Source organism: Carassius gibelio, chromosome A13 (genome assembly GCF_023724105.1).
Source record: "Carassius gibelio isolate Cgi1373 ecotype wild population from Czech Republic chromosome A13, carGib1.2-hapl.c, whole genome shotgun sequence".
NCBI lineage: Eukaryota > Metazoa > Chordata > Actinopteri > Cypriniformes > Cyprinidae > Carassius > Carassius gibelio.
Genome location: NC_068383.1, coordinates 20,160,752 through 20,185,742, shown reverse-complemented (window position 1 = coordinate 20,185,742; position 24,991 = coordinate 20,160,752). Strand labels below are relative to the sequence as shown.

General features: G+C 36.3%; 1 protein-coding gene across 19 annotated transcripts in view; it reads right to left on the bottom strand.

Moving 5' to 3' along the window:
- LOC128026444 (collagen alpha-1(XIII) chain-like) overlaps positions 1-24,991 on the bottom strand; it is a 53,015-nt gene that overhangs the window by 7,662 nt on the left and 20,362 nt on the right. For 4 of the 19 annotated variants that reach the window (XM_052613609.1, XM_052613604.1, XM_052613606.1 and 1 more), the window contains exons 16-38: positions 24,767-24,811; positions 22,736-22,762; positions 21,137-21,181; positions 16,352-16,387; positions 16,213-16,257; positions 15,272-15,349; positions 15,112-15,138; positions 14,945-14,980; positions 14,749-14,796; positions 14,574-14,597; positions 14,354-14,407; positions 14,111-14,155; positions 13,859-13,993; positions 11,799-11,870; positions 11,593-11,637; positions 11,397-11,447; positions 11,221-11,247; positions 11,023-11,109; positions 9,441-9,476; positions 8,555-8,608; positions 6,962-7,015; positions 6,806-6,841; positions 3,236-4,705 (exon numbers count right to left, since the gene is read on the bottom strand). In XM_052613609.1, the coding sequence (XP_052469569.1) occupies positions 4,430-4,705; positions 6,806-6,841; positions 6,962-7,015; positions 8,555-8,608; positions 9,441-9,476; positions 11,023-11,109; positions 11,221-11,247; positions 11,397-11,447; positions 11,593-11,637; positions 11,799-11,870; positions 13,859-13,993; positions 14,111-14,155; positions 14,354-14,407; positions 14,574-14,597; positions 14,749-14,796; positions 14,945-14,980; positions 15,112-15,138; positions 15,272-15,349; positions 16,213-16,257; positions 16,352-16,387; positions 21,137-21,181; positions 22,736-22,762; positions 24,767-24,811 (1,383 nt within the window). In that variant the 3' untranslated portion in view covers positions 3,236-4,429. Of the gene's footprint in view, positions 1-2,574; positions 2,653-3,112; positions 3,200-3,232; positions 4,706-6,805; positions 6,842-6,961; positions 7,016-8,554; positions 8,609-9,440; positions 9,477-11,022; positions 11,110-11,220; positions 11,248-11,396; positions 11,448-11,592; positions 11,638-11,798; positions 11,871-13,858; positions 13,994-14,110; positions 14,156-14,353; positions 14,408-14,573; positions 14,598-14,748; positions 14,797-14,944; positions 14,981-15,111; positions 15,139-15,271; positions 15,350-16,212; positions 16,258-16,351; positions 16,388-21,136; positions 21,182-22,735; positions 22,763-24,766; positions 24,812-24,991 lie in introns of those variants that run through there. The other 15 variants (XM_052613619.1, XM_052613622.1, XM_052613617.1 and 12 more) reach the window with 12 other exon arrangements.

The window sequence follows — 24,991 nt, the reverse complement described above, 5'->3', positions numbered from 1 at the left end:
GCATACACACACACACACACACACACACACACACAAACTTAGTGACAACTGAAACTATAACTTTATTATACTTTTCTTTGCATCTACAATATGCACATATGAAGTACCTGGAAACTTTTATTCAAATCAAAGTGTTTTCAATTCCAATCTATTTCTAGTGAACACCTTCTCTCATGCAGATATTTGTAGTGACCCGGGGTGCTCCGATTTACTGGACTGAGACAGATGTGGTGAAATTTAGTGGAGGATTGTTTAGTCAATATGCGGGTTAGCGTAAGAATAGTGGATATGCAGATACGTGAAATGAAAATGGAATGCATGCAGTCATTTTAAGTAAACTAGTACATTATTTAGTCATTAATCACTTAGCCCCATGCTGTTCCAAACCTGTAAAAGCTCTGTTCATCTTTGCATCACAATTCAAGATATTTTGGTTGAAAACCTGGAGGCTTGAGACTGTCAATTAAATAACAGTGTCAAGGTCCAGAAAAGGTATGAAAAGGTCATTGTTAGAATTCTTAGAAGAGAATTGTTAGAAGAGCACACGCAGCAGTGACACAGAGGAGACCATTGACAATTATTGGGGAATTATTGAGAATTGTTATTAATATGTTATTTTTGTTTTCTTTGCTTACAAAAAGTGTTTCCGTCTCTTCATTGATTAATGCCAAAATTTTCATTTTGGGGTAGAGTAACCCTTTAAGTAGCAACCATCCTATTTTACCAGTAATCTCAATCTGTTTCACAGAAATTAAATACTGTAAGTTTAAGTTAATGTATTGGTAAAAAAGAAACTTAGATTTTCATTATTTTATTATATATAGCAATAAACTGGGTTAAAACTGATTTTAAAACTGGTTAATAATTAAAGGAATAGTTCACCCTAAAAAATAAACATTTCCTGAAAATATACTCGCCTTCAGGTAATCTTGATGAAGATGAGTTTGTTTCTTCATCAGAACCGATTTGGTGGAATTTATCATTACATAACCTGCTCACGAATGGATCCTTTGTAGTGAATGGGTGCCGTCAGAATGACAGTCCAAACAGCTGATAAAAACATCACAAGTAATCTGCATTACTCAGTCCATCAATTTACATTTTGTGAAGTGAAAATCTGCATGTTTGTAAGAAAGTTTTTAACTAAAATATAGAGTCCTCCATCCATAATATTTTTTTTCACCACTGAAAAAGCTGCCTCGTCCGAATCAGGAGAGAAATATGCACAGATCAAAAAAAAAAAAAAAGTACTAAACCTTTTTAGTAAACTATTTGAATTCTATCTTTTGTTCTTTGTTGTTGTTGTTGTTGTTTTTGATTTGGTGTAAATATCATGATTTTATTTTATAAATTCTTTTATATATATATCAGAAAGGTTGTATCAGATTTGGGGTTTAAATAAACCTGAGACTGTTCCCATAATACTCTCATAATTATTTTGGCCAGAAGCAATGGTTTAAAGTCAGAACGCCTTAATGATGAATTGGCTTCTTAAAAACATCAGCTTTTCACTTCACGAGACATTATTGGTAGACTGGAGTCATGTGAATAACTTGTGGATTATTGTTTTCATCAGCAGTTTGGACTCTCATTCTGACGGCAGTGATTTAATTCTGAATTTCTCCAAATCTACTCCCATGAATGAACGATCTCATCTACATCTTTGATTCCCTTAAATGAAGGGTAAGTACATTTATATATTTAGGTTAATTCTGTTCCTTTCAAATATATTAATAGAGTAAATTATAGATATTAATACTGATACATGGAAATTAATTTTCTGCCCTATTCTTTAACTATTTACACTTATTTATTTGCCTATTTTTTTTTTTTTTTTTGTCTGTGTGTTGTAGTCTCTGTGTACTGGAAGCTTATGTCACTAAAACAAATTCATTATATGTGCAAGCATACTTGGCAATAAAGCTCTTTCTGATTCTGATTCTGAAGTCACTGTAAAGTCAATATTAAGTATTTATAGTACAGTAAAATGTGTCACACCACGGGAAAAAAAATATTAACCACTCAGTCAAATATTTTTTATGATAAAAAGATCTGCTAAGTACTTAAAATATGGGCGGTATCCTTTGCTCTCAAACGCTGGGGGTGTGTCCGCTGTCTGTGCTGAAACACGCTCACTCACGAGAAAACTGCTGCCTCTTAACTGTCAAATACCGCTACAGCCTATATGGATGCTTCTAGCAGCTTAATTGGATTTGCAAAGGCATACATATTTGCCCACATATATTTTCTCTGGTGCATCATTGACAGTTATTATAGTGTTAGAGGAAGGGTCATGATCGGAGGGGTCATGATCCATTTTAGCCCCGCCCCAAAAATCCTGAACACAGAATTTGTGAGAAACTGTTTATCAGTCTAACTCCACTATTCAGTACAACAGAATCCACAGTCTTTGTAATGTGTTTCAGCAATACATTTGTAACATCTGCATTCTCAGAATTGACTTTACAGGGACTTTAATTGGGTTGTGCTGAAGCATTATGCAATTAGAAAGCATGATGGTATCGGGAATGCAGGATGCATGCAGAATAAGGAAAGGGATAGACAGCAGCATACCACAGGACACGGGGCATCTAGCCCATCCAGGCCTGGCAGCCCCGGTTCACCTTTCTCCCCTTTAAAGCCTCGGAAACCCTGTTTATGAAATCAATCATATAAACATTCTGTTGTCCAGCCACACTGGCCGCTCTCTTCCAGCGTTTGATTGGTCCAGAGCACACTGGACCCAAGACTGACAGGAAGAGACTCACTGCATCCACAGAGCAGGAAACTCACAACTAGTCCAACAAGAACTAATGGCTCCATCCTACTGTGTTCAGCAGAACCATATTCCTGTCAGTCTTAATCCTGAAAAGCAAAATCCCTCTGAGAGTTCTGGTGTCTTGTCCTTTTTAATTCAAAAACCAATCTATAATAGTTCTCATATAATTCATGAGTAACATATGAATTATATGAATGCATGTCGCTATTCACTGACTTCGACCAGAACTCTTCTAGGCATCTGTTAGTGTTTATTACACAAAGACAAAAGGAAGACGTGGCTTTGGGGAAGTCTCCTTTTGCCTTAGTGCTGCACGTTGAACGAAAGACATACCAACGGACACGGGGCATCTAATCCTGGGGCTCCTTGGTCTCCCTTATCCCCTTTGGCCCCCCTGTTGCCTTTCTTGCCCCTCTCCCCCTGCAAACAACAGTGCATTCAAAAAAGTCAGACTTTAGTCCTCCTAGTTTACTATAGCACTACTAGTAAAAAAAAAAAAAAAAGCACCATCACTATGAATAACTGTAACAAACTTTGGATGCTCTACAAGACATTCTAAAACTAGCTGTGTTTCTGAATGGAGCTATGATGAGTATTGGGTATTCATTTAAGGAGGGTAGGTGAAGGGGTTAAGGAGAAGGAGATCAGCCAGTGTGGTTAGTGTGCAGACTTTCATTTGCTTGATTAATTCAATGAACATTTCTTTGTATAGCAATTTTCACTATACACGTAATTTATAGATTACAATTATTATTATTCTTTGTGGGGTTTTTTAGGCAACTGATAACAGTGGAATATTGTCGAATGCATGTGAGTGACAATGTTGTAAATTGTTTTACTTTTAATTTGTATTTATTTATTTATTTTTATTACATATACACCACACCTTCTATTTAAACATTTTTGGTTGGTATGATTGTTTTTTATTTTTACGTTTTAGAAAGAAATCGTATTTTTCAAGAGTAGTCTGTTTTAATAATACATTTGTATTATTAAATGTAATTCATTCCTGTGATGAAAAAAAAAAAAAAAATCTGCATCATTACTCTACAAGTCTTAAAAAAAAAAAAAATCAATATTTTTATTTTCTGATCCAGCCATCAAATTTTGGCTAAAATAAATAGGCAATCTGTGATTGATTTGACACAACTCAATTCAATGAAATATAATTACAAAAGCTAATTTACAAAAGCTGAAGAGGCACTAAAACAGTTCAATCAGCATCCCTATGTTTTATTACTAATTAAGACCAGCTTTGCTTTTAAAGAGTTTAGTGATTTATCTTCAAGTCTGCACACAAGGCTTAATGGTTCTTCAGAGGAAACTATTACAGTTAAACTTTCCAAGTCTTCCAAAGTGGGCTCTATCCAAGCTAGGATACGGAGTTCCAAACATTCCACACAGCCCTCATCATGACTGTTACTCTAACACTTAACAGAGGAAGAAGAAAAAATCAAAGTGGAATTACAATGTGAATCAACATGGAGCTCATTTTCTAATCCTGTTTGACAAATACTGATTCTTTAAGACTGTTTCTGAATTTTTGGCTCCAGGCTGGAGTATTTTTCCTAAATACTCTCATCAGGATGTCAAAATGAGCTCCACACTTGACATATTGCCTTTTCCCACATTGCTTGGTTATGTGCCTTTTCAAAATAGATCCAGATGAGGATTTGTGGAACAATAAGAACTCCGTGCATTAGAACAATTGGGAGAAAATGAATGCAGGTTTGTAGGGAGGTCAGTGAAGGATATGAGCTGAGGAAGAGGAGGAGTATTAACCCAGGATACTACATTAGGATACAGGAGGAGCAGGAGGAGGCCAGGGAGTGAGAAGGGGACAGAGAGGACGACCCGGCCCGACTCAGCAAAAAGAGCCACGGACACAGGCCAGGGTGCAGGGGGAGGAAAAGGGGATAGGAAGACCTGCGGAAAAACAGAGAGGAAGACATGGAAAGGACAAGAGTAAAAACAGCACCGTGTCCAAGGCTCCTCCACAGCACCTTCCACTGAGCAGAATTATCCAATACCGATCAGTTTGATTGAGTGTTTTGGTCCCGTTTAATACTACATCGCTAGAGGAGAATGCTGGGAGGAGCACTGACATGTTCTGACTTTCAAGGTGGGAAACATTCAGTGATTAACTGAGGAAATTAGTGTTAATAGGAGAGAGCCATACAGTCCAGGAGGATGAAAGCATAGGAAAAGAATAAAAAAAGCAATGGTCTATTGACATGTACTGCTATTTATAATAATAACTCTTTTGGAAAATTTTAACTCTAGCCATTTATATCATATGCCAATTTTAGAGTTAATCATGCAAAAAATATATAAATTTGTGTATGTTTAAATGTGTCTGTATACTCTAAACTGAAGAACTGCAAAAACAAAAAGAATAATTGCAAAGAAATTATGAATAACATATGTTTAAACCGTGATCAATGAACATATACAGCGGCATCCAAAAGCAGTAGTAGTTGTAGTTTTTCTAAATGCAATTTTTAAAAATATAAATTAAATTATTAATTTAATACATTTAACTTGAATTTTATTTGTGTGTGTGTGTGCGTAAATCCTTATGCTTCATTCTTCATGATTTGAGAATGAGAATTTATGGAGAATAAAATCTCACAAATATTATTTCATTAATGACTGAGAAATTGTATTTTGCTCATTACTATGTCATAACATTTGTGTTTTCAGTTTTCCAAATCCCAGAACTGTTTTGTCACAGGTTTAACTGTTTTAGATGTTACATTTCTTATTTTCAGACTTTTAGACCTCACTGTATACATACACTTCTTTTCTAGCAGTAAGCAGTAGCCATTCTAATTTCTTATACCCAGCATGCTTCTGTTCGTCTCATTAACCAAAAGCAAACAAAACAAGTGTTACAATTAATATAGCATCATAATTTTTTATTTAATAAATTAAATAATGAACAGTAGCTAATGCTTAAAAGCAGTGTTGGGTAAGTTAATTTCAAAGTAATTAATTACTATTACTAATTACATCATCAATATTGTATCTAAATTACTAATTACTCTGTTTGAAAAGTAACTTAGTTACTCAATAAGTAACTTAATTATTCAAATCGCTTATAAGGGCTACATCTTAAAATCCCTATAAACCTTAATAGAAATTAAACTCTTTTTGAGTCAAACACAGAATAGTTTAGCCTTTTAGCTACCCACTGTAATTCTTAAAAATTTTTAAAAAATGTAACCTTATTTGGTTAAAAAAAATATAAATACTCTGAATAACAACATCTAAAATTGTAACAAAACAGCTTAAGAAAAGTTAAACAATACATTTCAGTTTGGCAAGATGTTGAGGAAAAGCCCAACTGGTAAAATCTGTACAGGTTTATGTAAAAATAACACGCTAACTAACGTAAGTAAGAATAAGTTACATAAATTATCTTCTCTGATGAATAAAGCCGTGTCAGATCACGTTGTTCTTCTGAAGTAAATTCATCATACAGGAATTCTTTAAAAAACAATGGAAATTATATGAATCTAGATTTTGTTTATAATCTACTTTTTGTTTCTAGATTATGGTGTTTGCGCCCAGGTGACAGATACGGTAAAGACTGCACCTCGCTTTAGTTTCATACAGATTACATAATCAGATAATATTCGCTTTAGATTTGAATTAATTCATTTAAAAATAGACGAGCTTTCTATAGACATATTTCTCATGTCTCTGTCTCAAATATTCACTGAGTTTGTGACGTGTAGAAAGTAGCTCACGGAAACCTAAACGGCAGACTTACTGTAATTTAATTACAGTACCTAAAAATGAGCACTAATCCCTTACTTTACTTTTTTTCAGTGGATAAGTAATTTAATTACTCAGTAACGCGTTACAATAACACTTCTTAAAAATTTGCCAGATTCATGCTGGTTTAAAAATTACATCCATTCCTTTATTTTAAGAAAGTGGACTCATGTTATTGTCCCTAAACGTCACAAAAAAACATATTCTACAAGCAAACAATGATCAAGAACGGATTTATAATCTTACCCGGTTTCCTTTTAATCCTGGTGGTCCTACTAAACCCTGAATGCATGAGTAGAGAGTTGTTACTGATGGTCCATTTTTTATCTGAATGCACTTATACATGGTATGGAAACATTACAGTTTTTGAAATGTTTAATTTTGCTCTGGTACAGCACTTACAGGGATGCCTTGAGGCCCAATTGGTCCAGCTACTCCCGTATCACCCTTTTCCCCCTGTAAAGTAAAAACGGCATTATATTGAACTGTATTACACTGGATATTATACTTTATAAAATCAGTGAATGCTTGATTTTGATTGGTTGACAAGAGGCTGTTGAAATACTGATAACACACACAGAACAACTTGATGCAATAATTTGTAATTGTAAAAATTAGTGGCGGCTCCAGTGGCGGTTTGCTTGATTAATGAGGATAGGTCACCCATTCAATTGATAATTCAATGGCTAGATGTAAAGGGAGCTGAACTACTATAGTATTAATTAAAAATAAACTGACATTAGGAATCAATCTTGCTCTCCTTATGTTTCAATATGCGTGTTAACACAATTCAACAGCAAATGAAGACTGACGCCAGGACGTGGTTTCTTCAAAAAAAAAACTTTTTACATCAATTTCAGTTTAATAAGAAATAATTTAAGTCACATAAATCATTGTTTACACAACTTACTTATATTACACTGCTCATTTATATCACATTGCTCACTTACATTACACTGATTACTTAAATTACTCACTTATATTATACTGCTGCCTAATATCCAAATGCATCTTTGCTCTTTCGTGTTTTTTCACCTTCTCTGAGAGATGATGCACCTGTAGTTGTCCGTGCAATATCCGTCACGCTCTCGTGATGGAACAAAGTGCAGCAGTAAATAAGCAGAATACCACATCCTTGAAAACCCTCATTTATACGATTTGCCGTCCTTTGTAGATACTTGTTTGATGTTTAAATTTGGTCTTGGTTGTCCTAATTCTGTAATTGCCAACTTATCCTTATTGTGATGACAAATTAATGGTATTTCTTTCAATGACACGATAGAATTGATCTGCGCTGAGGTAACATTCGCTGTGATGTCGATCAAGTTCAGCTAACAAGGCACAGCTGTCCCGTCTCTCTGTTTTTTTGTTTGTTTGTTTTTTCACATTTGATAAAGATATTAAAGTTGTTTTTCATTTTTTTCTTGTTGTTAAAATTCATAATAGTTTTTAAATATTATTGGATGTCACTGTTCCCACCAGTCATTGCACAAGTTAAGGTTACGCATAATGACGAAAGCACGTTAGTGCGAGCCCTCCCAGAACTCATTGAGATTGCATTGCAATGGCTGCAGTTCGAAAACAAAATATCTTTGAATGGAAGTCTATGAGAGCACTTGGGGCGATGCTCAGTTCGACAGAAATCTACACAAACGCTACTCAACGCTGATTGGACTATTTAGAGGCGGCACAAACAGTCTGGAATAGTGAAAGCTAGTGTAACACTGTTCTTGAATGTAAAAAAAAAAAAAAATCCCTCCCTTTTTCTATTGGTGGTGCGTCGCCCAATCGCCCTAATGGGGAAACCGCCACTGTGTAAAAATATATGTCATTTGGCGAGTTGTCATGATGCTTGCTTTCACACCAACAGCATCATTGAGGTTTTTACCATTTTACATAATATGAAATATTACTAGAAACCCATTTTTGGAGCCCCACATATTTGGTAAATTGTTTTTTTTTTTTTTTTTTTTACAAACAAAATACAGCACTAACCATTTCTCCTTTTGGTCCTGCAGGCCCAGGCACTCCAGCTGGTCCTATCAGACCCTTTAAACAAAGAAAATGACATGCGTGAGCTTTAACAAAGGCGACGGCGGTGGGTAAAGAGTTTAGAAAATGGATAGAAATGAATCAGTTGAGCACCAATAGATCAACAAACTTTCTGAGCTGAATAAGAGCAATTTAAACTCCTTATATGTTTTAAAAGAGCCATCTGAGGACCAGTCTGCAGAGGAATTCCATAAAACTCCAAAGTTTGTTGATCTAAGTAGAAATAAACAGATACAAGTAAATATAACAGCAAATACATCTTGCTGCATCCCATCATGCTCTTTCCTGGTATGACATTACAAGATCAAAGCTTGTCATGGAATGAAACAAAACTCTGAAGTTTGGAGCGAATGAAGCCTTTGAAAGGACAAGCATGTTTGAATATATGTAAAGGTATAGAGGGCTGCGACAGCATAAAATGCAAATGGAATTTTTTAGTATACAGACACTTTTGAAGAGCACTTAGTGCATACTTAAAAAAAAAAAACAGAAGGTGCATTTTAGAGAGAGAAATGTTTATAAGTGTTTGGCCATGCTTCCCTTCAGTCACTTGTACCTCTGGAAACAGCAAGAGGCAACAGCCAAACAGGCTTAGGGACAAAGTCAAATCAAAGTCGTTCATGCTGATGCAACCTCAATAGAGATCTAAACAAGGCCTTGACCATTCGACAACACTGAAAAGACACAAAAATGTAGAAGCAAGCAAGCAACAGTTCAAGCAGAGGCAGACAGACAGAAAGAGAGAAGCAGGCAGATACTGCAGAGGGGGGAAAAGAAGATGGATGGAAATAGAGGGGTGGATGATGGGAACGGGTCTTGCGCCACTCACCACTGGACCAGGTCTGCCGTCTAAACCATGAGCCCCCTGGACAGTGTGTACAGAGTTAGAGCGAGAGGAGAGATGGAGGTGGAGGACAGGGAGGGGAGAAGTGTGGGGGGAGGTGAGTGAAGCAATGACTCGTGTGCCACATAAAAACAACACTAGTTTTGATGGAGGGGTGACATGTGAGAGATGAGCAGTAACTCCTTATAACGTGACTTCAGCTTCGTATTGTCTTAGTGCAAGTGTGACTGCTAGTGAACGAGACCTAAACTGGTCCATTCAATTGTTAATTTCAGCTCTATAGATCGTGATACAATAATTAAATTAAATGTAAATTTTAAGAGAGATGCAAAAACTACAAATAATACGTGTAAATAGTTGTTTGGTTCCAAAGCCTAGTGAGCTACATTGCAATCTGCTGCTGCCTTCTAAGGCTACATGCTAACTGAAACGCAACCTCGTAAGAGACTGAATTGGAAAAATGTTCATAGGAAGTGTAAATAGCACTCCTCATGAGAAGTGCACAAGAGATTTGATTTAGCATATCGCTAATTAAGTTTGATGATAGCATGTTGCTAAGCTAACAAAACATCCAGTCATTGTGTCAGAAGTGCACCTACAATGTCTTACACATTATATCTAAGTAGGCAGCTCATTAGGTTATGGAACAGAGCACACTGTCAGGGTACCTACCCATCCAAGCTGTATTTTCTTAAACAGTGTTTTAATATTGTTTTCAGTAAGAATTAGTAAACAAATTACATTTTAAAATGTCCTTAAAGTACATAACGCGCTATTTTTCTTGCACCATTGCCAAATAGTTTTTTCTTTTATCATATATCTAACACAATGTTGTGCAACTTATGCTTAAAATAAGATAGAACACGTAACACTAATTTTTGATTTCTCAGTTTCTAAATCTAAGATTTAAAAAAGGAGTTACTGTGCCATTGATGATGTGACTAGAATAAGTTTATCAATGACTTTGACACCAAAGATATACACCAGAAGTCAGCAAAAGACCCCTGAAATTCATAGTAACAAATACTGTAGCATGCTATTTACAGAGAAGAGAGAGAAAACAACCACATACAGTATTTTGTAATAATAACATGAACTTAAGTCAGTAATCTGAAACCATCAGGAACTTGTTGGTAATCTATTAAAATGTGTATGAAAACAAATTACATGATAACACTTCTATATATGATTGCCAAATGTGGACAGCCACTGATTCATGCAATGTGACAACACTTAATCATGAACCATGACACCTAGTAACAAAGACACGTGAAATAGCAGCACATTGATATTTGCATTAACGGGGGCTAGAGCACAAACCTTACACAAAACATGCTTTTCCACTAACTTTGCACTCAGGGAAGACAAAAACATCTTGATTCGATTGACAAGATTTTATGAAAATGATCAGTACAATTATGTACTAGTATCACAGGTATGACGTACTAATTTTATTTTTCATAATGAGTAATTTGATAAATCAGACAGCTTATCTTACATTGTACTGACTGTAAATGCAATGCAAGTTAATCAAACACTGGATTATAAAAATCAGAAATGTACTTACAGGGAGTCCAAGATGGCCCCTGTCTCCTTTCTCTCCTTTCTGTGCAGGTGATCCCTTTTCTCCTCTCAGGCCTATACCTGGCTCTCCCTGAAAAGAACATATGCAGTTTAATGCCTTGTTTAGCATAAGGCAGAAAACAAATAACAGTTGACTTTTTAATAACTATGGACTAAAGGGGACTTAGGTTGAAATATTTACCTTTGGTCCTGACAAACCTGGAGGTCCCTGATAAGCAAAAAAATATTAGAAGTCAGTATGAAAACGCAAACATTTAGAGTTTTTTAAAGTTAGTTTATCATCATAAATGCACCATCAAAGGAAAAAATGCATTGATGCTACTTAAGTGCATAGATAAGCTTGTCATATGTCCTCACCATTGGCCCAACTGGCCCTGCAGGTCCTGGAGGTCCAGCAGGCCCATAGACCTGAGACAAAACACATAGGAGTCACCATTAAGACATTTCATTCAATATATTTTCCATCTTAGGAAACAAATAGGCTCTATTATCTATTGAAACCCCATAAGCCCTCTAAAATATACAATCAATGGCTAAAAAGTGTGAAACATACCAGCTCTGCTTTATCTCCTTTCTCCCCAGGCTCACCTTTTTGACCCTGAAGAAGTTATGAAAAAGCAAAAGGATAGGAATACTCAATTTTACAAATCCTTTAACAGAATTTAAACCGGCATGACGAAATACACTGCATCCCAAAGTCAGGCCATGTCTTTTCAACAATGACAACAATCTGTTTGCTTAAGGGGCACCATTGCGTACCATTGGGCCTGGCAATCCAATATGACCAGGGGGCCCTGAAACCCCTTTTTCTCCAGTAGGGCCATCTAAACCCTACAGAATGAGGAAAAGATTAGGAAATGGAAATTAAAATTGGCAGAAAAGTCAATTAGAGATGAACTGGGTTGATGAACATCACTTGAAAGCCTTGAATTTGTAGCATCCAACATGTAGGATTAATGATTAGTAAACAATTTTTCATGGTGCAATGCTGCCCTCCTACCACAAACGCTTTCAAAATGCATCAAATCACTCAGGATGATCCCACATACTCAAATAGCAATGACAGCATTTACATGCAAATGATTTTCTGTTTAAAGGGGGGGGGGGGGGGGGGGGGTTACACTGTTAAAGAGTTGGATTCCCATGCTAAACATGGACAAAGTTTCAACAATTAAGTTTTACGTTTGAAAGAGTATTTTTGTTTAAAAAATACTCCTTCCGGTTTGTCAAAAGTTTCGTAAAGTTTTTTTTCGAGTATGGCTCTGTGTGACGTTAGATGGAGCGGAATTTCCTTATATGGGTCCTGATGGCACTTCTCCCGGAAGAGCGCACGCTCCCGTATAGCAGAGCACTCAGAGCACAACAGACATTCACTGATCAGAGCGAGAGACCGAAATGTCACAAAAGAAGTGTGTTTTTGGTTGCCAGGGCAAGACAACTCTGCACAGATTACCCCCCCACCCCAAAAAAAAAAAAAAAACATTAAGGGACCAGTGGATGGAGTTTATTTTTTACAGAGCATCGACGGAGTTGAGCAAGTGTTTTGTTTGTTCCCTGCATTTCGAAGATGCTTGTTTTACAAACAAGGCCCAGTTTGACGCCGGATTTGCACATCGTTTATTTCTTAAGGATAATGCAGTCCCAACGAAAAATGGTCACGATCGTGTGTTGGAACCGCAGGCGGTGAGTAAAACTGCTTCAAATATCTCTGTTTTGTTAACTTAACTATCGGCGCGTAAGCACATCAAGTAAACCTTGTACACCTTTAAAGAAAAAAAAAAGACGACATAAAGTGGAACTTAGACATTTTCCAAAACCGCTAATCAAAATATATACAGTTTCAATACATACTACATAGAGACGTCCTGCTGTAGTCGTTGCTGCTGCTGCTCTTGTTAAATTTCAGCCTCTGGATCTGATTCTGGATCATAAATATATGCTGAATCTGACTGTTAGCCATGGTTTGTTTTGGATGATGGGTTTTTTTCCTCACGGTAATGTCACAACTTCCAAACGCTCTCAACGCAAAAGCTTACTCGCGCTCGTGATTCTTTAGCTCCGCCCACACATCACACCTCCAGTCGGTCGTGTTTTTCCGGGAAAAATTCAGCATAGACTATTTTTCTCTTATAAATATAATAAAACTAAAGACTTTTTGGAGTTATGAAGGATGCAGTACTACTCTATAGGTACTCAAGATTAACAGGACATTGAGTGCAAATGAGCATTTCACCCCCCCTTTATGGACTATTTTTTGGTTAAACCTGAAAAAAGATGTAATATTGTGTAATATTGTAATAACTTTATGTCCTAAAGTTATTACAATATTATGTTTATATTATGTATACTTATGTTTTTTTAACCAAACTATTATAAAACAAGCATTATTAATTTCCACTGGTAATATTGGGCATGCTTTATCATTATCAATATTATTAGAAGTTTACATCTCCTGCAGTTATTGCAATATTCCTATGTTCTTTTAACCAGACTATTATAAAACAAGCATTAATCATTTCCTTTGGTAATACTGGACTTGCTTTATTATTATTTATATTATTATTTTTCTTCCATTACAGTCAATATTCCAAATAAAGTTTACATGAAACCAAACTTTTCCTTACAGGTATATGCCAACTATTTGATTAATTTCTTGAAACTGAAATATTGGTGTAATTTGGTTAATTTTGGCTATCATTAATGCATTTACATGATGTTTACATATTTTAAATATCAGAATATTCTTTCATGCAGGGGTTAAGGGGCACAATGCCCTTGTGGTTATTTAACAATTCAGGTATAGTCAGACAGTCACTCACAGGTGATCCTGAGGGGCCCATGTCTCCCTTGTCTCCTTTTTTCCCGGGCAAGCCCATGAGTCCTCCTTCTCCCCGTGGTCCCTCAGGTCCAGGAGGGCCGATGGGTCCCTGTTCTCCTGGCTTTCCTCTTGGACCCTAAGAAGTAAACAGGTGCAATCACTTTGCATAAATGTAGCCACCAATGGACTAATTGCAAATTAGTGGCTAATATGTTTCATTTATTGTAAAACAAACAAAAAATACAATATTTACCTTTTCTCCATCAAGACCAGGGGGACCTGGAAGTCCTACATCACCCTGAGGACAAAAAAAAGTGATGTTAAATACAAACGAACAAGGCATGTACAGTGACATTTTGCAAAATCATGGTATGAATGCTGCTTAAAAAAACTTCTTTAAATCTTACCAGAATTTAATATGAATATAATCTGAAATTCACCTAATGTTATACGCTGAGTATAAAAAGGGTAAAAATGAGAGTGGTTGGTCAGCTACCTTCAAACCAGGGGTGCCAGGAAGCCCTGGAGGTCCAGGTAGACCAGGAGGGCCCTAAAATAAAAATAAAATATATTATAAATACTGAAACATCTGAAAGTAGTTGTCTGTTCATCTATTCATGTGCTCAAGTACTCATAAAATATCCAGTTTCCCAACAAGTACTTTTTCACAACAGATAAGTACAAGATATAAAGAAGACGTCTAGAGCGACACTTACCATTAAATGCACATTGCGAATATCCTGTAAAGCAAAATTAAATTAGTGCCTTCACATAATACAAATTAATCTGTTGAATCGGTTATGTTAGGCAATGAAACGAATATGCATTATAACTAAATCATAATTAAATTATAGTAATATTAATCTGTGTACATAAAAAATAAAGACATACATTTTCATTGTTGTTGATTAAAGTTTTTCCTGGCTCCCCAGTTGGACCCTGTTGAGCGGTGGGGGAAAACTCAATTAATATATGTCATTATATCATATATCAACCACTGACTTCACACTGTTAAACAAATCTGGTGACTTGCGTTGTTTTCTTCGTCAGTGACAAACCTGACACTGTGTACATGGACACTACTCACCCTTGGTCCAGTCGGGCCTTCCTGGCCAGGATCACCCTGCAGGACAAAAAGAATAATAATAATGATAATTACACTACTTTCTAGGACACATTTAAAATTAAACAAGTTCATGTATAGTGGTCATTTTTTTTTCCTTTGTTTTTGACATAAAATGTCAAATCGCCCACCTTTATGCCTTCATCACCTTTCTCACCCTATAAAAAGACATGAAAACTGAAATTCATTTCTTACTTAACCATAAGCATATTTTGTTAGACTGCACATGCCACACCATATTAAAAAAGAAATTAAGCAGCATTTATAATGTGGAGAATGAGGGGTAAGTACCTTGGGCCCATCTTTTCCTGGAGCACCTGGTTCTCCTTTAATGCCAGTTCCTGCAGTACTAGGCTCGCCTTTCTCTCCCTAGCAATAAATAACAATCTAGAAGTTAACAAAAGATTTGTGACTCTATATAACAAAGGTGTATAAAACAGTCTAGTGTGAGAATATTGCTGCTCCCTTTTGAAGCCTTACAGTTAGTGTCTATAATTCACCACAGCTGTGGTACTTAATCACAGGTGAGAATAAAGGTGTGCTCACTGAAATACAACAAATATGGGCCACAGAATATAAGGTCACATTCTAAGGCTTCTGTTTAACAGGAACACTAATTAAATCATAACAATAACACATTCACAATGTTAAAACAACAGACAGTCTTCTATTCCCTGCAGAACTGAAAATCATGCAGATTTAATGCTCGTTTGCACATGAAAATAAAAAGTCTAGTGAAACCACAGCATAATAATTTCACATTGTTAGGCTTCAGTACAGACAAAGTAATATATTATGACATCTAAAACAAACAGCACTGTGTGCAGACAGTCAGGTCACCACTACTCTATTTTTTTAGACATGCATGTGTAATTAGTCAAATCAATGTAATTTACCAAAAAATTAAATTTTTAAATTTTTATTCAGCCTAACTCAAAATATGAATAAATACTAAAATAACTGTTAAGTTGGAGTAAGGTGCACGATTTGTATGGACCACTTTTTGGTGCTTTATTTTGTAATTTTGAAGCTTGCCAGTATCATTCAATTTAAAAGAATTGGCAAAATATCTTCAAAGATTAAAGACTGTGTTCCAAGTCATATAGCTTTGGAACGGCACATGGGTAAAATGAATCAAATTCACCATCAATAGTAAATATGACTTGGGTTTAAGATCATTATCAGAACACGCACTTATGCAAGAAATATCCACAGCACACATGTGGGTGTACCTTGTAGCCCCGTTTTCCAGGGATACCAGAAACACCTGCCTGACCCTTCATATCAACAGAAAAACCTCAATTACTTCCAAAATTTCATATGAACAGCAAAATGTGTTAAAGCAACAACCACACCAAACCAGGCCTTTACCTTTCGTCCAGGGGCACCTGGGAAACCAGGCTCTCCCTGAAGGGTGCAAGACGTCAACATTAGAAAATCAAAAAGAAAGAAAAGGAAAACAGTGAGAATAGACCTGAAAACGTCCTCGAATGCTGACCTTCGAAAATCAACAAAGGAATCAGCATCATATATTTTGGAATTTCAACTGAAGATTATTCTCAATAATTATTCAGACAAACAGTTTGCTTCTATTGTAAACCCCCAAGGGTCTATCAGATGTCACAATTTCTATTGAAGCAATTAGACAGCACGCGCTGGTATCAATATTTAGATTGGCATGACAACGTTTTTGCTCTCCAGGCACGCAGAAAGCTGATCAGTAGCAGTGCCGCAATGAGTCGGCCCACAGTTGGTTTGTTATTAATAGCCAGGAGCACATGACAGCTATTTAATTCATGTCAGTTATCTCAAACTAATGAGCAGACATGAAGGCAGTAATCTATAGACACAGCTGCGGCTGCATGCGGACACTCCACCCATTGAGGTTGAGGGTGGCTGGGGTCTGACTGCTAGTGGCACCATCCGTATTTCTCCTGCCATCTCATTCCTCAAGTCTCAGACACCACTTTACAGTGTCAATAGGTGAGACGGTTATACAGTATGTGAGGTGCCTGTATAATGAATCATGCTCTGGTGTGAAAGCTGCTTTACATACAATCACAACAGATAAAACTGAACTCTCAAAGGAGCTTGTTAGCAGTGGAATGCTTCTGGAGCACCATGCAGGGTTCTGGGAAAAAAGGATAGTTCTTTATAAAAGAATGGGCAATGGATGGATAGAGGCTGCAATTGAAGTGAACTACCTTCACTTGTTTCCCAGGCATTCCAGGCATCCCTAGCTCACCCTGCAAAATCAGCATTAATTACTCATCTTTTCTATACATAAATGGTTACATTCATGAGCCAAGTCCACTGATCTATAATAGAAAATCTCCTAACACTATCCCAACATGCATCCAGCTTGACTAGAAGACCATACTGGTTTACCACTAGACCAGCTTCAAACCACATCTAATCCGCATAATCCAGTATGAAAATTCAAGTTTAAGCTGCTCTCTTTAGTAGGGTTATCAAACACACACACACAAACAGGTAGACCAGCACACATTCATTACATTACATGCTAGTGCCACAAGAGAAGCATTTTACAACATGTCCAAAAAGCTTCAACAGAAATCAATGCATGCCATTAGTAGAGGTCAAAGATGGCATGAAGACTCCAGTGAGTCTGAGCAAGGGTCAAGTGGCAGAGCCTAGTGTGGCATAACCCGCTTTGACAGGTGCAGCGGTCAGCTTGGAGAGAGTTGCAGGTTATCAAGAGAGCCAGACGCCATATGTGTGTGGTTTTTGAGAGGGTATTAATGATCCAAGGCACTCTAGTGTGCTTTTGGGCTTGAGATGAGACTGCTTGTCATACTCAGCTGCCTTCATCAACTCTGTCCAATCAGGCACCAGAACGGGTGACAGGGTTTGGACAAAGCAAAGAGTAATTTGTGTGTTTATCCGTGTTCCCAGTAGATGAAAGAGCCCGACTTCATGTTACTGTTCTGGTAAGGGAATGGAATGATGCCATGATTGTTGATCACTTTAATCGTGAAAGAGAGACACATGCTGAAAACAAGAAGTCTCTTTGATCTTCTTTATTTCCAATCAACTCACACCATTCCTCTAGGCCCCTCTGCCCATCGTCATGTCTCCTTCAGCCCTGTCCGCTTCTATTTTAGACCGAATAGCGCTTGGTAAAGCAGAGGCTAGTGTGTGGACTGACAGGCTGCAAGTGATTTATGGGAGTGCTAATCTTCAGGCTTAAAACGATGAGGACGGAGCCTTTGGAGTTGAGGGGAACTCTGGGAAGGTGAGGAGAACCGTTATCAGCACTGAGGAGAAGTGGCTGCGTTCTTTGCTGACAAAGTTGATTCCTTCAGGGTTTGGTTCATAATAAGTAATGACTTACTTTGGCTCATATGAAAAATGAGAGCATGGTATACATGCTTGGCCCGAGGTAAAAAGAGAAAACAGAAGAATGGAATTTCCAAACGAAACCTAACAAGTAACCATTTATATACATCAAGATGCATCATATACTACTCAAGTTCTTTAAGACACAAAGGGTCCTTGTCTTAAAGAGGCAGTGTGTAATTTTGAGGCACTAGTAGCAACAAGAGTAATAGTAATCTGTTTGAATGTACATTCTGACAAACTTCGCAAAATGTTTGATTTATACTTTTAAAAGCATGATCATAAATCCAACATTTTGTGAAGAACATTCACCAAAGCTGCATTTATTTGCTCAAAAATACAGTAAGAACTATAATAATGTGAAATGTTATTGCACATTAAAATAACTGTTTTCCATTTGAATGCATCTTAAAATATAATTTATTCATGTGATGGTAAAGCTGATTTTCAACACCATTACTCCAGTTTTCAGTGTCACATGATCCTTCAGAAATCATTCTAATATTTTAATATATTGTAATATATTTGCTGCTTACTATCAGTGTTGAAAACCATTGTGTTTGTTGTTTTTAATAGAACTATTTGTAACAATTTAAATGTCTTTACTGTTACAGTTTATTCATTTCATACATCCTTGTCATTTATTCTGTTGTGCCAGCTTCATGTAGCTGTAAAACCCAATAACTGTAATGCATGGCCTCTCCCGATTTATTGCTTCAAGAGACCTTGGGTTCTCTGTTTTACCAATGTCAAAGAGAACGAAAAAAAAAAGGCTCTCATTTGATCTCTGAGGTCCTGCATTTTAAATTCATGTCACGCCATCATCTCTCATTCCTACTTGACATAAGAGTTTACTGGCAGAGGAATCACATGTGTTATATGGAACATACAGAAAAGCAAAGATACTGCAGATGTGAACTGTTTAAAATGTATCCCAGGATGCACCACACTGAGTCAGTCGAGCAGAGCTGAAATGTTTAAACATTTTGGTCACTATATATTTTTATTTCATAGTTTTGATTACTTAAATATTATTCTAAAATGGTAATGATAATATTAATAACATAGAAAAATAAGCAAATGTTTCTTGAGCAGCAAATTTGCATATTAAAATGATTTCTGAAGGAACATTTGACTAATGATGCTGAAAATTCAGCTTTGATCACAGGTATAAATAAAAATGTACAATATATTATAACAGAAAGCATTTATTTTAAATTGTAATAAGTACTATTGTTTTTACTGTTTTTATCAAATAATTGCAACCTTGGTGAGCATACGAGACTTTCAAAAACATACAAATTACCTTACTCATCCCAAACCTTTGAATAAACGTGTATGTTATTTTCATTCCAACATATTAAAACTAGCAACATACACACAAGCAAACTATCCTTCATCCCCAAACTCAAACAAAAACTGTTCCTGCATTCAATTAGAGGCAGTGATCATGTGGTATATATATAAATGTAGAAAAAATACTAAATATAGCACTGCTGTAGATGTGCTTATTCATCTGTCAGCTCCCCAGATGGTGTGTCTGCAGAGTCTGATGATGAAAACATTCATATATTTAAACACAGCACTCAAATGCAGAAACACAAAGCACTGTCATGACAGCAGACCTAACAATCAGAGTATGGCAGCACATGTTTGGCAGGGACTACGGCAGGTAGCGAAAATAAGTGTGCTAGGTCCATCAAGCTGAGTGTAACAGGGGACTCTCAAACAAACAGAAGGATGAGATGCCTGTAAATCAGACGCACAGGTGCTCAGCTGAAGGAAGTAGGGAATGTCTTGAGCTTGCAGCCTGTTTTTCTCTTAGCGTACAATCCCTCTGCTCTCTCAGCATGAATCCAGGACTGAGTCATATGTCTCTGTGCACATCCTGGTTACAGTTGCAAAGCATTTGTCTTGCCTTCAGCTCTTGTGAGTCCTCACTTTGGTAACGTTCTGTCATTATTGAATCCCTGTGTATTGAACGGATCAAAACTTCTTGTCTGTAGCTCTCGACCTCTGGGTTCTTGTATAGCGCTTATATAATATTTTTAAATGTTTTTTTTAAGGTTACCAAGGCTGCATTAATTTATCCAGAAATACAGTAAAAAGCCTGCACTAATACTGTGAAATGTTATTGCAATTTAAAATAACTGTTTTGTATTTGAGCTGAATGCAAAGCTGTATTTTCAGCATCTTTCCTTCAGTTTTCATTGTTACATGATCCTTCAGAAATTAGTATAATATGCTAATTTGCTGCTCTAGAAACATTTCTTATTATTATCAATGTTGAACACAGTTGTGCTGCTTAATATTTTTGAGAAAACAGATATCTCCACTCAAAAGCAAATAATAATGAGAACCAAAATTAATAATTGAGCCCAATTTAATTGGATAATAACTAAGCAGCAAATCAGCATATAAGAATGATTATTGAAGGAGCATGTGACCCTGAAAACTGGAGTAATGATGCTGAAAATTCAGCTATGCATCACATGAATAAATTACATTATAAAAATTACATTATATTCAAAGAGAAAATTGTAATATTTAGCAATATTACTGTTTTACTGTATTTTTGATCAAATAAATGCAGACTTTTTGAGACAGATGAGCATAAGGCACTTCCTTCACAAACATAAAAATCCAAATTCTATCAAAGTTTTGGAAGTGTATCCAAGAGGTTTCAGAACATCATGCAAAAATATCACGATAGTTAGATTTTTGCTTTTTACACGCATACAAACAAATCATCCAAAGTTAAATGCGCAATAAAACTATGTTTCTCAGGCAGAGTACCTTTTCCCCCTTCTCTCCTCTTTGCCCATCCATCCCTGGTTCACCCTAGACAAATGCACAGATGGGGACATCTTCAAGAGAGCGACACACACACACACACACACACACCTCACAAATACACACAAACTGCTGAAAGGCAACGGCAGCACATATGCAGACATGGGACATGTGAGTGATCCCAAAGAAAGTCATGAGATGAGAAAGCGTTTTCTTCTACCACACTCAGAAGCCAGAAACAATAAATCGATGAAGATGATGATCAAGAGTAATCCTCTGATCCTGTGCGCACCAGGACGATGTCACTATGGGATTCATACAGGGTGGTCGGGGGGAGTCAGTAGGAAATGAAAATTCCATCAAAATCAGGCTAGTAAAGGAGTTCAGCGAGACACAGAGTACACATAAGATGTCTGGCCATGGACTCAACCTCTGCTTCCTCTCTCGTCTGAACACAGGGTTTATTAAACACACCATGAAATTGTTTGGCAAGCACTGTTTTCTTTCCTGTGTTGTATTTTCTACTGAAACTGGATTGGGCAGGACATACAACATATATAAAAAAGAAATAGCTAAAGTTTAGCTAAATGTCTTTAGCTACAGTAGCCTACATCACAGCCACAGAATGATATGCTATTTTCTAGTCAGAGGCAGTTGGTATTAGGCAGTTTTTGTTTAGTATTATTTAAATACTATTACAGTATTTGTGATTTATATAGTATTTTATAATGAACCCACTTTTTACTATATTTTTATATATTCAATTTTTGCTATTTAGCTTTAAATGTAGATGTTTTAGTTGCAATTAAAAAAATGCACAGTGCAGGATTACTTGCTTTGTTCATTTAAATGTACAAATGCTAAAAGGACATTTTTGTTTATTTTATTTAAACATTAAGTAAAGAGAGTCAGAATAGCTGTATCATATAGCATCTATTTCTGCATCAGCAGGTGTAATCTTTACGTGCGTCCCACTCCTGTGTACAGGGCAAAAGTCTCCCCAGTGAGAAATAGTGTAAGCACTCTAGCAGATGCATGTCTTTAGTAGGAGAAATGCCTCGCATGTGATACATTTAGATTTACTCTTTACAGAACACTGCTCATTCAAGATGCTTCAGCTAATTAATAGGTTAAAAATCTGCTTGGAATCTAACTAGATATATCTATCAAGATGTATTGAATGTTTGGTTTTAATAAACCACAAAAATGACATAAAAATCAAAACTGAATGCAAATCTGAGATTTGCATACATAGAACAATAATAAATGTAAAGTGAAGTGTGCAATTTATGTGTCACAACACGCAATTGCAAGTTGGTTTGCCATTGGCTGATCAAACAGTTAGTCCCGCCCTCAAACTTAAGGTATTGGTTGAGTCAATGTTGCTATGTTGGGCAGGTTGAGATCAAACAAACAGACCAATGTTTTGATGCCACTATAAAGAAGGGATATTCACCTTACAAACAAGTTACTTACAGTTTAGCATTTTAACCCAGAAAAAATGATTCATTTCACTTTTAAACTTCCAACCATTATAAGAAAATGTTCATATTTAAACCAATGAAACAAAAACAGCAATAGCAAGAACCACGTGTTCCTTACCTTAATTCCTTCGTCTCCTTTAATTCCCTTAAGAGAAACAGAACAGACGAAGTGACCAATATGCTATTAAATGCAAAAATAACTTCTAATAAGTCAAAAAGTGTCATAAGTCAAAGGTCATAATGTTGACCTGCTTTTCCTTGGTCTAAAACAACTCATTTACATCTATCAGAGCAAGAGTTTCAGTTCATAATTTCACTGATTTTAACCATTTAATTATAAATCCATTAACTTGGCCCTTCGCCTCTCTCACATTAATTAATTATTTTAATGTAAAGATCTAAAGTCTGTTTTCCAAGTAGAAATGTTAGGCCAGAGAGTAGATAACCTAATTTCACAGGGGGAGAACACATTTTAGCCTGCATCCACAAGTCTCCGGTTTTGTAAGCATTCATGAGCTCAGCACCAGCCAATATCCAGAAGGTGGAGTAATTGTGCAAAATAACTTCTCTGTTTCAGTACAAAATATTTCACCTGAGCTAGAGTAGTAATGTGATGGGTAGCCAAGAATGGTGTCCTATACTCACAATTTGTGCTCTGCATTTAACCAAAGTGCACACACACACACACATACACACACACACACACTGTGAACACACACATGGAGAAACTTCTATCTATCATATAGAGGAATTTTCCGTAAGCTCACTGTATGAAATGCTTACTATCAAGCTTTAGCTATTGACTGGGGTGCGTGTGTTGGACAAGAACAACGTGGCTGATGGAAGAAAGCTCAACTTCACAAAGGTAGATTTCAAAGGGAATGGTTATTCAGGTTGTTCCAGAGTTCACATGTGTAAAAGTGTATCACAAATCCAAGATTGAAAACTATATAGGTTGTATCTAATTCAATTTCACATGGAAAAAATTATACATGGTCATAGTGTCAATCACTGCATTTTTAACTGCACACTGTTTGACCCACTGTTCTATTCTGTGCTTTTCTGAAACAAGTGTGGAAGGAGGTGGAAAGATTGTTGTGTGTGAAGGAAACAAAAATGACTGTTCTGTTTAAGTTTATTTTTTAAGAAATTCATATTTTTTTATTTAGAAATGGTGCATTAAATTCATCAAAAGTGACAGTAAAGCCATTTTAATGTTATTTTTAATAAATGCTTTTATTTTTTATACATCAAATAAAATAAAATAAAATAAAATATATCATGGTTTCCACAGAAATATTGATAATAATAAAGAAATCAGCATATTAGAATGATTTCTGAAGGATCATGTAACACTAAAGAGTTATGTTGCTGAAAATTCAGCTTTGCATCACTTTGAATAAATTTGATTTTAAATGTATGTAAATGTATTCAAATCGAAGCAGTTGTTCTAAACTATAGTAATATTTAGAACAACATTTTCCTGTTTTTATTGTGTTTTTGATCAAATAAAAGCAGCCTTGGTGAGGGTAAGATACGTCTTTTATAAACATCATTAAAAAACAATTACTGTAGCGTATTAAGTGCTTTTCATAGCATTAGACTAAGCCCCATTTACTATCTTAATTCAATCCTTCATTACCTCAGCGGCAATGCACTCAATGACTTTAGAGTTAAGCACATTGCTCAAGGGGAAGACAGTAAAACCCCAAACAGATGCTGTTATCACCAACCTTCGAAACTTTGAGCAATCCCTGTAGTGCTCCAACGGTAGTTAGTCTGGTAACCCAAACAATAAAGGTGCTGTCCAACTGGCTTTATAAAAACTATATGATTTGGGTATCTGATGTCAGACTGTTTTAGATAACACCCTCTTCAGTTGAAGGACTGATTAAAGACAGAAACAAGTATGTAATTTAAATACTTCGGTGTTTCCTACATCCTTCACAAGCTTCAATCTTTTTTATGGACACAACAACATTCTGGAGAAAGCTAGTAAGCTTTGAATCTGACTCAAAGGGGGCTGTCAATCTGAAGTTACCCTCTGCGGTGGGATTATGATATGAGTTGACCCAGAAGTGATGGGTGACTTGTGGAGCAGGTTAATTATTTAAGCTGCTAAATCCAGTCAAAGGTTACAGATTCCTACCTTGGGGCCTTCAGGTCCACTGGGACCGGCTTCACCACGATCACCCTGAGGGATAAGGACAAAATTGGTTAGAGAAAGATGGCCACGCAGGATGAATTGTGTTCTGTCTTATCCACCAATATTTTAATCTGTGCTCTAGCATGACTTTATAGTGATGTGCTGAATTTCTTTTTCCACTAGCATATAGCGAATGATGAGTTTCACAATCAGGGCTCTGCCCTGTAG